This window comes from Oculina patagonica, chromosome 2 (assembly GCF_052425735.1).
Source record: "Oculina patagonica isolate OP01 chromosome 2, crgOcupat, whole genome shotgun sequence".
Taxonomy (NCBI): domain Eukaryota; kingdom Metazoa; phylum Cnidaria; class Anthozoa; order Scleractinia; family Oculinidae; genus Oculina; species Oculina patagonica.
In genome coordinates this window covers 24,871,892-24,884,534 of record NC_135759.1, presented here as the reverse complement: position 1 = coordinate 24,884,534, position 12,643 = coordinate 24,871,892, and the positions used below count along the sequence as shown (strand labels likewise).

The following is a 12,643-nucleotide window of genomic DNA, read 5'->3' as shown; positions in this document are numbered from 1 at the left end:
CCCTCAAAATAATAGTACACTATAGGTGGTAGAGGAGCCGTAGTTGTTGTGATTAGGCAAGATGGAAAGGACGGCAATTTTTTCAATTTGTTTTCTTTCCAGGATACATGAAAACTAAGTTGAGGCCATTGTTGTGAAAACTGATTTTCATACACGTAGAAGCTGAATTTCGTGGGATATTTTATATTTGAGTCTTTCATTTTCCTCTCTCTAGTTTGCAACTTGTGTTTGTTAGTTGAATTAAAAGTTCTTCCTAAAAAAAGATACAATGATGTAGCCTACTCTAAAAGCCAAAACTTATAAAGTTAGAGGCTTGGTCAATTTAGAGATAATTTCGTTTCCCACTATCTAAAATACCATTTAGTACCATTTAGAAGTAAGAGCGCTTTACTCGTTACTGTTGTTCAGCTAAAACTAACCTTACCACAGAAGCCATCACGTGCACCACGAACGTAGACAGACTTCTTAACCAATCAGAACTCGAAGCGTAAAACTGAAACCTAATTTGAAAAGAGCGTAAACGTCGCGTCAGCGAACGGTTGCATGGTTTTGATTTTGCACCTTACGTCCAGATTGACCGAAAAATCTACGTATTATTTCTTATTGGCGAGGGTACGGTAACAACCAAAGTAAACACAGTCAAGTACTTTCGACAGTCGCGAGAAAAGCGCTCAATTTGTTTTTAAAATAATGTTATCCAAGCTATTTCAAGCTTGAAATGGCTCTGAGCCTTTATTTAATAATTTCTATTTATTGCAACAAATAATATATTCATTTAAAAGTATACTAGAGAAACTGATAAATATATATAAAAGTTAAAAAGAATTTTAAATCAAAAGTTATTATTAAGATATAGACTATTAATATTAATGATTGTTTTAAGGACAAATTATAGTGATCCCGTTCTTAAGTCATATCCAATCGGTTTCCTTTCTTTTCTTTGTGCTTTTTCTATATAACTCCATCGCTGACTTGTATTATCTATACTGTGAATATTTGCTGTAAATATTCAGGCAACACTAGCAGGCGTACCTCCAAAGGTTGCCGCAGTTGTTTTACGCTAACTTACAGTGCGACGCGCCTTACCGTGGCCACCAAACAAACTTTTTTACAACTGTCATCTTGGATAATTTTACGTTTTCACTGCGTTTTTTTGATAAAAACGATGTAAAAGTATCTATTTGATCGTATTCAACTTTGCAAGGAGACGTGTTCGTCAAACAAATAATAGCGACCTTCAGATTTGACTACGAGTACGAGATCGAGTACGAGTACGACTTTGGAATTTCGACACAATTATATTCTCCAAACTATAACTCTTCCCGGTTGCTGGCTAACACACAAATAAACATTAGGGATAAGATTGGTGTGATAAGTGACTATAGGTGGCACACGAATTTGGTTTGAAAACTCGCACTCGTACTCAATCTCGTACTCGTAGTCCAATCTGAAGGTCGCTAATAATATTACGAGAGCATACTTGTAAAAAAGTTTGTTGGGTGGCCACGGTAAGGCGCGTCCCACTGTAAAAAGTTAAGTTGACTTAAAGGTGGGAAGTTTAAACTTTTGTTCGTGCCTTGCTGTCGCGTTAATTGATAGATGTATAATAATAATAATTAAGAACTAGCTAAAGCATTTATTTGTTTAATAGTTATCCAAGTGCATGCCTAACAGATGAATTTATCAAATAAAAAATTATAAACTTGACTGAAGTTGACGGCAGGAGTTCAGAGAGAATTTCAAGACTTTCACAGGCCATACGATTTACTCTCGCTGCATTTGAGAGAAGGTGATTTACCATACCACTACCAGGAAACATTTTACGTAGTTTTATAGACAGACGTGTGTATAACTGAAAAGTTACCGTTACTAAACGGTTCTCGGCACAGCTACATTTCTTGAATCAAAGAATTTACTATAAAAACACTGGAAGTGGTTCCGATATTTCGGTTTTATTCAAAAATCATTCTCATAGCAACTAAGAATGTCATTCTGGAAGGAATTTGACTTTTAATACATGTTTTTTGATTAAGTCTCAAATTTAAAGGGTGTAGGGATTTCTCCAAAAAATTACCGACTCTTTTTTAAAGTCTTTACTGGACAAATATTAAAAAAAAAAAATTAATCAAAACCGACAAAGAAGAGAAGAGTTTCAAGAATTGACGTTACTCTTTGTGGTTTCGGCGGGTTATTTCAGTTTTGAAACTCTAATGCGCTACCCACATGCATGGATAAATTCCTTTTTCTTGATAAAACGCGCGCTATGACTGTTTTGCTGTAGGTCAACACAAGCGAGAAAAAAATTTAAGATTGTTTTTGTTACTTTAAAATAACGGTTTTTCATTTCAAACTGTTACATTTTCACTCCTGGTATAATGCAAGCTCTGTCACAGTTTTGTTTATTGGCCATGAACACAACAAACTACGGGGAAGAATAGTTGTTTGAGAAAAGTTCACCCTTGCCTCTTCATAACCTTCTTGTGAAATATATGCAGTGGGGAAAAAAGCATTTTGTCAAGAGTAATCATTGACTGAATCTTTCTTCTCCCCTCTAATTGCACACATTTCTTTTTCTTTAGTTCTGAGATTATGGCGGAGAATTAAAATTGTTTCTCCCAGTTGACATGATTATTTCTTCATTCTTGCCACTTTTCTGTTTGATAAGTTATTTATGTTGTAAGGAGAAAACAGTTTTTGATTGCCCTGGAATGAATTAATAAGGTTTAACATATCTTACAGGGCTGCCTTTATAGGTAACTTTCACCTTAGGGTTAGGTTTTGTTTGAAACAGTATTGAAGGTTTTGCTTGAAACAATGAAAGTTCGAGAAAGTAATGCTTTGTCGTTTACTCCCATCCCTTTCACCAGCCATGACCGTTTCGAATAATTTTTTTGAAATATTTTTTTGCAATTAAAATTACAAAAAAATCTGCGTTTTTTTGCAAGCCGCATGTGCGTGTTTGTGCGTTATTGTGAGGAGGTATTTCTGTGTCTAAAAATAATGCAAGAAAAAACAACAACAACCAACTTCAAATTCCTTTTAACTCGTAATACATTTAAATACAATTAAATTATTTATAATTCTTATTTTCTTTTAATTCTATAATTTGTAACGTTATATTTTGTTATTGATTCCCTATAAATATGTGCATTATTTAAAAGTTTCAATGATAGCATGCGAAAGACCAGTTTTAAACTTGCGGTCAGATTAGGATTGCTGCATTCTTATGATTTGCTTGTCAAAAAAAATTGTTCCATGTTTTCTTTTGATTGGTATTTGCCCTCAATCTTGCATTTAATCGTAAAGCTTCCTCATTCTTGCTCGTACTGGACGTATGTTCTAAATAAGTCAACAAACACTTAAAAAGAGCGGAAAAAAGGGATAAGATCGATGACAAACTCAAAACGGCGGGAATTGAACATTTGTGGACTGCAACATGTTTATTGATCAAAATAATCCAATAAAGCAAACTATTTATAACTGTTTTGATCCTTGGGTCCTCATCACACACTGCATAACATTGGTAGACATTGATAAGATGGCTGCGTCCAGAAAAGGCCAAAAAGGTTATTTCCGATTCGCTTCCTTTAAAGCGAGAAAATGTCTGTAGCACCAAATTGTTTGAAGAGCTTGTTCCCCCGCCAGTTTCCGTTTGTAGATTGGCAAAAAGGTATGTAAAACAAAACCCACAACAGCCTTCATATTTATCACGGAACGTCGATTATGGTCAATCGTCTTTAATGCTGAGAAAAATTTAGAGAGATTGTTAGTTATACAGAATGTCTGTAATACCGTAAATAAATGGTTCTGCAAGGAACTTTATGTATATGATTTTCAACTACCGTTTTATTCTCTGAGTTATATGGTGACAGTGTCTGTGAAAAATATATGACCCCTCGATGGAGATTAAGAATTGGCCTTTGCACTTATTGACTGAGCGTGCGTTTATCGAGTTATTGATGCACCGGCGAAAACTTTTTATACCTACTACAAGATGACTTGTGTAACGGGTAGTGGTACATAGAAACATGAAGTGATAATCCCTCTTCTGCTTAGTAACTGAGCAAACTATAACACGATATACGAAGAAACAAAAAAACTTTCCTGATTCAATAGACGCCAATTTAAGTACAGTAAAAACCCGCCAGTTGGAACCTGTAGGGCTAAAAATTGCCAGTTAGACACCCTCTACAAAAGAACCTCTTTAGCCTAAAATTTGGAAATAGGTTCTTATTTTCTAAAATCGCTTAAAATATTTACTTGTAGGGAAATAAGATAAGTTGACATTCTGGATCCTCATTGCCGCACCTAGGAGCTTTATCACTTCAGTTGCAATGTAAATTAATGTTGAAAATCATAAAATATTTTGTGCTAATCATCATATATGTAAGAACCTGTTTAGGCAAACTTGGGAAAATGGAAGTTTTTACTGTATCTGACGTTCTCCGCAGCATGCATAGACAAACGTAGTTTCAACTTATTGTTTTCTTGCTTGCGCTGTATCTAAGCCATAACTATGATTTAGCTCACTTTGCAGATTATTTTTCTACACTGAGCTCATAAAATGTTTCTGATATTGCGGAATCTCCGAAGGTCTAGAGGCTGATACATCTCTTGGGCGCACATCTGGCCGAGATAGAGTAGTTCGAAGAACAAACACTTGTTCAAAATTACGGCTCTGTTCTCGCCTCGAACGATTGCAAACCAAGGCTTTGCAAAGTCTAGCAAGAGTTTTCACATCGATGTAGCCAAAGATAAATGGGTTGACAATAGAGTTAGCATACATAAGAATATTGCTAAACGTGACGACCTTGCTAAATAGCTCAGGACGCTTGAAACCGCTGCCAAAATCATGCCACAGCCAAGTGATATGTGTAGGTAACATGCACACTGCAAACACAAGTACAGCCACAACGAACACCTGAACAATCTTCAAATTTCGTTGTTGAGTCGGCAGACTGGCCGTTGGCTGGGTGCTCGCCGACGACACATTTCTCCTCAGTTTTAAAGACTTGGTGTTGTACAACGCTCGAATGATAAAGGAATAAAGAACAGTCATAACAAGCAATGGTATTAGGTATAGGAATGTGAAGATAGTGAGAGTAAACACTTTTCCACTGTAAGCAGTCGGCCATTCCTCGCTGCAGTAGGATCCTTTAAACTTCAAAGCAAGCGATAGAGGCAAGACAAACAAGCACGATAAAAGCCATATCGCAGCAATGATGACTAATCCAGTTTTCAAGTGTATCCTTTGCTTCAGCGGCGTTACTAACAATCTGTAGCGATCTACGCACATGAACAACAGCGTTAACACAGACACATAAACCAGTACGGACTGAAATGGATAAATCACGTGGCAAAGAGCAGCCCCGTACGGAAATTCACCAACCATCTTTTCAACGACGTCCAACGGAATACTCACAAGGCACGTCCCTGCATCGGTAGCAGCTAAGTTCAAAATGAGATACTCGTTAAGTTTTCTCCTTTTTAGCGTAAATATCGCTTTAAAAACGAGAAGATTCCCAATCGTCCCCAGAAACGTAATTAGAATGAGAAGAGACACTGCTATGAGCGAAAAGGTCTGGTCGTGGTCGTCGCCTGTTTGTTGTAAGTTGAAGTTCGTTTTGTTCAACCAACTACTGTTGTTCGAGTTCATCTCGTGTCCAAACTCGTAGTCTGAATGTGGAAAACGTCTGGGCTTTCAATTTGACAGATTTGACGAGCAGTAGCTAGTTGTAACTGCTGCACGTCCCGGAAAAACAATTAATATTCGCGAAAGTGTTTTTGGCCTAATTGCTTAATTAGCCTGCTAATTACCTTTCACTGATTGCACTGAGTGTAAGGTTATCTGAAAGTCATCTTTAATCCCAAATCCTCCGATCCGGTAAATCCTAAAATTCATTAGTTTTAATCCTGTCAAAAGTGAAACGTACTTTAGAAATACATCGGAAGATCAAGACCCCTCAATGCCTTGAGGAATGTTTCTTTTGCAAAAACGTGTTGCGCTTGTTTATGTTTTGCTTGAAGATGTTATGATTTGTAAGTTATTTACGATACGATCGATGAGGGTGGCAAGAAAATATGTACGATCAAGTCCGGTTTTAATACGGTATCAGTGTTCTCAAACTGAAATTATGAGTGACACTAACTTGACAATTAGCTTTAAACGCAGTAAGTATCTTTTAAGTTGTTCACTTTCGTTAATAATGATAAAAAACAAAGTGTGTTAGATGGAGAGTTTTATTATTGACTTAACATTTCCGGTCAGGAATTTAATAACTAAATACTTTGATGATCGGCACATGTGTATGTTATGATATTTACTTTCCTCAGCGATATCATCACGTTCATTTTGCATTTTTGTCCGTTTACCTGCTTTACACAAGGCATTCGTTAGATTCTCTCAATCACGATTTTAAAATTGCTACATGACTTTTTCAGTATACGTGTATGCCGTGGAACCTCGATATAACGAAGGGCCAAGGGACTGGCAGAATACGTGTACTTATACCTAATCGTACCTTTTTGGTACGCTTCGGCAGCATATCAGGCGAGTTTGGTCGAGCCATGGTTCGTATTTTGGCGAGACGCAGTCGAGCCAAAATACCCATGGCGAGACCAAACGAGCCTGATATGCAGCCGAAGCGTACCAAAAAGGTACGATTAGGTATTTACCGTACCCAAATTCAGCCAAAAATCCGGTTATATATATCGCTCTTTTGAAGCCATGCTTGCAAGGTACGTGCTGCAAATTGTGTTGACTTGGTTTTGACTCCGGCAACCCTTTTATAAAGTTCTTCTTCTACCTTTTTTCCCCTCGTTTGTTTAGAGTTTCATTCTCTTAATTTTCAAAATCAAAATGAAGCGAAAAATTTGGAAATTCCGACTCCATTTTTCAGTCTGAATGTCTCAGTACTCGTCGGCAAACATCGCGCAATTGGCGAGCGCGCTCAAGTTTATTTTGGCGGGAAACTTTTCCTCTTTTTACGACCGCTAAACACCGCTAAATTTAAATTACGAAGTTCTGTTTTACTGGTAAAAACCTCTTTTCAAATCATCGTACAGTAACACTACTTTACTTCAAAGTGACCGTGATATGGTGGCATATCAGGTCAGTGACTTGATATCGTAGGATATCAGGACAGTAGATCTCGCTTCTGATTGGCTACTTGCGAATTTGGGTACGGTAAAACTCGTTATAACGAGGTCTCGTTAGATCGGGGTTCTTTTCCATATATTTTCCTATTACTGAGGCGAAGAACATAGTTATACTGAGGACTTCATTATACAGAGGTTCGTTAAATTGAGGTTCTACTGTAGTAATGATAGCGGGGAAATCACGTCATTCCTCTTGATCGCGTGTTGAAGTGCAGCATTCCTTCCTTATCATAGTACCGTTTTATTACTCAGTTCTAGAACGTGGCATCCATCCAACATCAACATGACGAATTACAAGATGAGCGAGCTGTAAACAGTCTTCTAAGGCTACATTTACAGGTCACGCCATAATAGGCAATCTGTTTTCTTACTTGTTGCCCCCCGCACGAAACCTCAAAAGAATGGTTCGAAAAATTCGCAAACACGAGAAATCCCAGGAAACGGTAAAGGACTGGCAAGAGGCTCTCAATGGGGTGGTGGCTTTTACGGTTAACGGTTAAAATTTTGGCTTTTTTACGGCTAACGGTTGATTTATTTCCATAACGGTTAACAGAAGTTAAAGTTAATTTTCATTGTTTTAAAATTAAAAATTAATTTCCATTATAAAAAACATATTTTAGGTCTCAGGGCCATTCTGGGACGATGAAGTGAACTAGGTTGGTTTATTTATAATTACTGACCGATTTTTACGGTTAACATATTTTACGGCTAACGGTTAAAATTTTCCAATTTTACGCCTAACGGCTAAATTTTTGGCCGTTTTACGGCTAACGGTTAACCCCATTGAGACCCTCTGGCAAAGAAGTGACGTATGAGAATTTGAGTCAAAAATGGATGCCATTTCCACAGATTCCAAAATCTTGTTTGGGTAAATTTAAGTGAGATCCCATGTGCTAACGAAATTGCTTGAAATCCTCTTTGTTTGTTTAAGTAGGCTGAGATGTCAACGCCCGTATTTTTAGCTAAAGGTTATAGCTGAAATAGCCAAAAATAGCTATTCAATCTAGTGCCCTGGAGGCTAGTTGAATTCTAGTCTAATGAAAACGCCACACTTATCTCAAAACGAGGCGATCTGTGAAATACCCAAACTACAAGCCGTGAGCATGGTTCCACAGGCAGTACATTATTCTGTTTTGTTGCTATACAATATCTTTAACAGGATTTATTATTGAAAACATTTTACGCCACGCTTATCTCAAAACGATGCGATCTGTGAAATTCCTAAACTACAAGCCGTGAGCATGGTTCCATAGGCAGTACATTATTCTGTTTTGTTGCTATACAATATCTTTAACAGGATTTATTATTAAAAACATTTTCATTTTGTTAACTGAAGCTGAGTGGGCTCCGTATGGTACGGGCCTTAGCTTCCCCAAAGTTGTGACCCTCGCAAAAAGTAGAGATAGGAAAAGGCTGCTAAACCCGCCGTAACTTAAAGTAACGAGGGTTGTTTCATACTTTCGTAAATGTAATATAACTTCACGGTAGCTGTTTGAACTAACCAATCGTTCTAAACGCAGAACTTGCATCAGCGTTTTTCGAAAAATTGACACCTTATAAAAAATCCTAGGGTGCAATTCGATAAAAGGAGAAGTTCATTCCAAAATGGCACTTTTTTCTTCACGCCAACGAAAAGGTAATTCGCCAACATTTCAGCTTTTAAAGAGTATTCAAACCCTATGAAATCCTTGCCTGAAATAGTCCGACAATCGATAACCGGCCGCCGCCATCTTGGAGTACCTTAGCAGCCTGGCGATGTATGTGTGACGTCAAAGAGCTCAAATTGATGTTTGGCAGGAAAGTCAAACATTGTTTAAATACTTGAAACTCCTTGTTAAGTTTGTATCGGTTTGAGTTTCGAAATGCATGCTTGTCCAACATCATTTTGGACAAACTGAGCTCCAAGGGAGAAAAAGTTGAGCTCTTTGCCGTCACGCATTCATCGCCAGGCTGCTAAGTTACTCCAAGATGGCGGCGGCCTTTTCCGGCTCGATTTTTGGACCTATTTTTGACAAGAATTTCATAGGGCTTGAATACTCGTTGGAAGCTGAAATTTCGGTGAGAAACATATCTTCGTATAAAGATTTTGTTTGCGTGAAAAACAAGAAGTGCCATTTTGGAATAAACTTCCCCTTTAATTAATGGAAACGTAGTCGCGTATAGCTGCGTATCAATGCAAACGGTGGTAATGTGATACTCACAAGGATGCAACTTGTGTCTTGTTCTCAGTGTTTACCATTTGAGTATTTTAAATTGCACTTTCTCTCATGTTTTCATTATTTAGCAGTAGTAAGCCGTAAAATTCAGGTACGCCTCCCCCGCTGACCGCCCGTGATCCAGTTTTAAACGTACCATTGCTTACGGTAACCGAACCGTTACTGCGGCCACTGAACCTTTGACGTATGCGCAGCTGTCGTTTGAATGCTCCTCGGAAGCTCTCATTGAATATCAGATATAGGCACGGGTTGATAGCAGTATTGGTGTGCGTCACAAAATAAAGTGTCAGAATCAATGATGTTGGTAGACAGCTAAACACATCAAAATTGAACGTCACTAGAAAGTGATTGACGTGTGCTGGAAGCCAACAAATGGCAAAAATGGTTACGACGGTGATCAGCATAATGATGACTTTACGGTTCTGTCTTTCGATGCGCTGATCTGTCTTATCGATGTGCTCTCCAGGAGCCTTTCGCTTCCACAGATGCAGCACAATCCTGGAATAAAGAACGGCCATGGTGAGAAGAGGAATCAGGTATAGCAGGACAAACCGGACAATCATCTCGTACTTTGTCACTTTGTGCGACTCTTGAAGATCTTCGACCCATCTTGGTGCGCATATGACTTGGCCCGATACGTTGAAAAGTTTGAACTTGTAGAGCTCGGTTGCAAAGATCAGGCTTGAAATTATCCATGTTGAAGCGATTGCTACCGCTGTGCGCTTTGAAGACCGCGCTCTTCTCATTGTGCGCATAATCGCGAGATAGCGGTCAAAGGTCATGACTGTTAATGTCAGGACAGATGTACCGATGGAAAGTAAAGCAAGAAACGGCAGGAACTTGCAAAGAAAGACACCAAACCCTCCTGAGAACCACTTCACGCTGTGATACAAGTACGCAAGGGACAGTGGGATGGCAGTCATGACGTCAAGGATGTCAGAGGCCGCCATGTTGACGATAAGCATGTTGAAGGTTGTCTTTAGCTCAGGATAGTGATTGACTAAGAAGATAATCATCGCGTTACCAAGCAACGCAACTAAGAAGATGACGAGGTAAGCGACTGTCAAACCAACCTTGAGTGACAATGTGGCTGGTTGGATAGCACATGCGCTTGAAACACTAAAAATACTTCCATTCGACTCTGAAAAAAGGAACAAATACCTTATTGTTTTTTTTTTTTTTTTTTTTTTTTTTTAATACTTTAATGCTTTAGAAGACTTACACTACAGTACATTACATTTGTTTAACCCTACATATATTACATTACACAGTACATTATATTATGTTACACAAACATACTACATTACTTACGTTATACGTTACAAAAGTAATTACGGTACATGTTAAACACCTAATCTCCAAAAAACTTAATAATCTTATACATTATATTAGAAAGAGTTGATAATTGGCTTCCACTTTTCAACGTGAGTTTTCAGTTTGTTATTTTTTAGGGCAATGGATCGCTCAATTGATTCAATGAAATACCTTATTGTTACTTATTTTCGCGGGACTTAATTTTCGCGATTTTCAAAAAATCGCGAAATTTAAGACCCGCGAAAAAGGTTCTTGCGAAAAATAACGACGCAAAATTTAATACCTTTCTATATAATTCGTTATGAATATTCAAAGTTGCCGTCAGTTTACTACTTAATTACCTTGGTACAGTCGTCAAACTAGCTCTACTTTGTTGCAAAGGAACATGTTAAACTGTTTTTAAAGTTTTGTTTTGTTATATGGTTTTGTTCAATGTCACTGGAAACTGTTGCAGTGGAAAATTAAAATCAGTTGGACCAATTTTGAGACTTACTGTTTGTTAATGTAGACCAGTATTTTGACACTTTTCGCGAAATTAAGTTCCCGTAATCTTATTTTTTTGATATTCCCGTTCCATTTTCGCGAAATTAAGTGCCCGCGAAAATAAGTAACAATAAGGTAAAAAGAAATATTTATAACGACTGAAGTACTTGTCTTGGGTTTCATACTGTATAATTTAAAGGGTTTGACCATGTGGTATTCTTGTATGCACCTACAAAATTTTCAGGCCAGTTTTTATCCTTTCAACCTAAGGTAAGGTAAGGTAATTTATTTATTGTCAAAAAACACAGGGAGTAGATAAAAGTGTTTGACAATATTAAGTAATAAAAATAAATGAATACATGTTAAAAAAAGATTTAAAAACTATATATTAAAATATCTTTAAAATACCTGCAAACGCTAAGATTTTTAAATCACAAATTTACATCCAAAAATAATCGTCCACCCCATGGGCCACCCAAAAAGGGACGTTGACTTTACCACCCTGTTAAAAGTGTTCGACATTCTTCGTAAATTTTCAGAAATTGTTTCGGAAACATTAACAAACATTTGGATGGCCTCACGTGCCAAAATTTAAATCTCTATATTAGCGTTGTAAGATTTCATATCTAAATGACCGAAGCCGGCCATTCATTAGTATAATTGTCAATTATCCTGCAAAATCGCGTGGAATATCAGACGATATTCCTCAAAGATTGAGCTGGATAATTCCTTTATTATCCCACAAATTGACAAGAGACGCATTTTGCAGCCAGATAAACTGCGGTTGTGCAGTGCTTTACCGCAAAGAAGTCGGTCGAATCTTAGCAAACTACGTCAGGATATATCTGTAATGTGTGGATGACAGATAACCACATATGGGCATCGTGACAATTTGTTGAATAATAACGAGCAATAATAATAATAGCATCATAAACAAATGACCCATCATCCGGTCTGTCAAAGATAATGTAAGTGACGCAATTTAAGAGACACTTCGTCGCATAACAAACGTGCAACAAAGATAAAACTTGTCGACATCAATTTGATTCATGCAAAATTGGTCTCAACCTTAGGCGGATATCTCACACGATCTGAAAAAATCAAAGGCTACCGATACGTGCCGTCGATATTCATAGCGGCTAACTAAACTTCTTTTCGATATTCCAACGATGGCTTGAGATTTTTTCAACAATTTTCCAATACTGATATACTTGCCATCGACCATGGCCTGGAAATAGGTGAAAATTCACGAATTCTTCCAGAAGAACCAAAATGCGAGAACAACCATTTCAATTGAATTTGTCCCAAAGTTATATTCATACTCTCAACTGTGTTTTTGCCAGAAACATCAGACATATTGTCTCCATTCCTTTTATTTGGGGCAAATCAGGTTTGCTTAACATGTAATTAAATTACAAAAGTTCAAACAAAAAAGGTTTTTGCACCAAAGCTCTAACGATTCTCACCTTCAA

The 12,643-nt window shown here is 37.4% G+C and overlaps 2 protein-coding genes across 2 annotated transcripts in view; both read right to left on the bottom strand.

Moving 5' to 3' along the window:
- The window catches only part of LOC144643725 (tachykinin-like peptides receptor 99D), a 140,252-nt gene extending 129,740 nt beyond the window's left edge, over positions 1–10,512 (bottom strand). Inside the window, exon 1 of the mRNA XM_078503065.1 lies at positions 6,506–10,512. Coding sequence (XP_078359191.1) covers positions 9,407–10,390 — 984 coding nt within the window. The 5' untranslated portion in view covers positions 10,391–10,512 and the 3' untranslated portion in view covers positions 6,506–9,406. The remainder of the gene's footprint in view (positions 1–6,505) is intronic.
- Positions 3,083–5,779, bottom strand: LOC144643718 (galanin receptor type 1-like). The gene is made up of 2 exons (XM_078503055.1): positions 4,261–5,779; positions 3,083–4,229 (listed from the first exon to the last, which is right to left on the bottom strand). The coding sequence occupies exon 1, from the start codon at positions 5,654–5,656 to the stop codon at positions 4,547–4,549; it is 1,110 nt and encodes a 369-aa protein (XP_078359181.1). The 5' UTR covers positions 5,657–5,779; the 3' UTR covers positions 3,083–4,229; positions 4,261–4,546.
- Positions 10,513–12,643: the final 2,131 nt, after the last annotated feature.

Excerpts from the sequence above, each read along its gene's own strand:
- LOC144643718 (XM_078503055.1), bottom strand. The coding sequence starts at position 5,656 with ATGAACTCGAACAACAGTAGTTGGTTGAACAAAACGAACTTCAACTTA.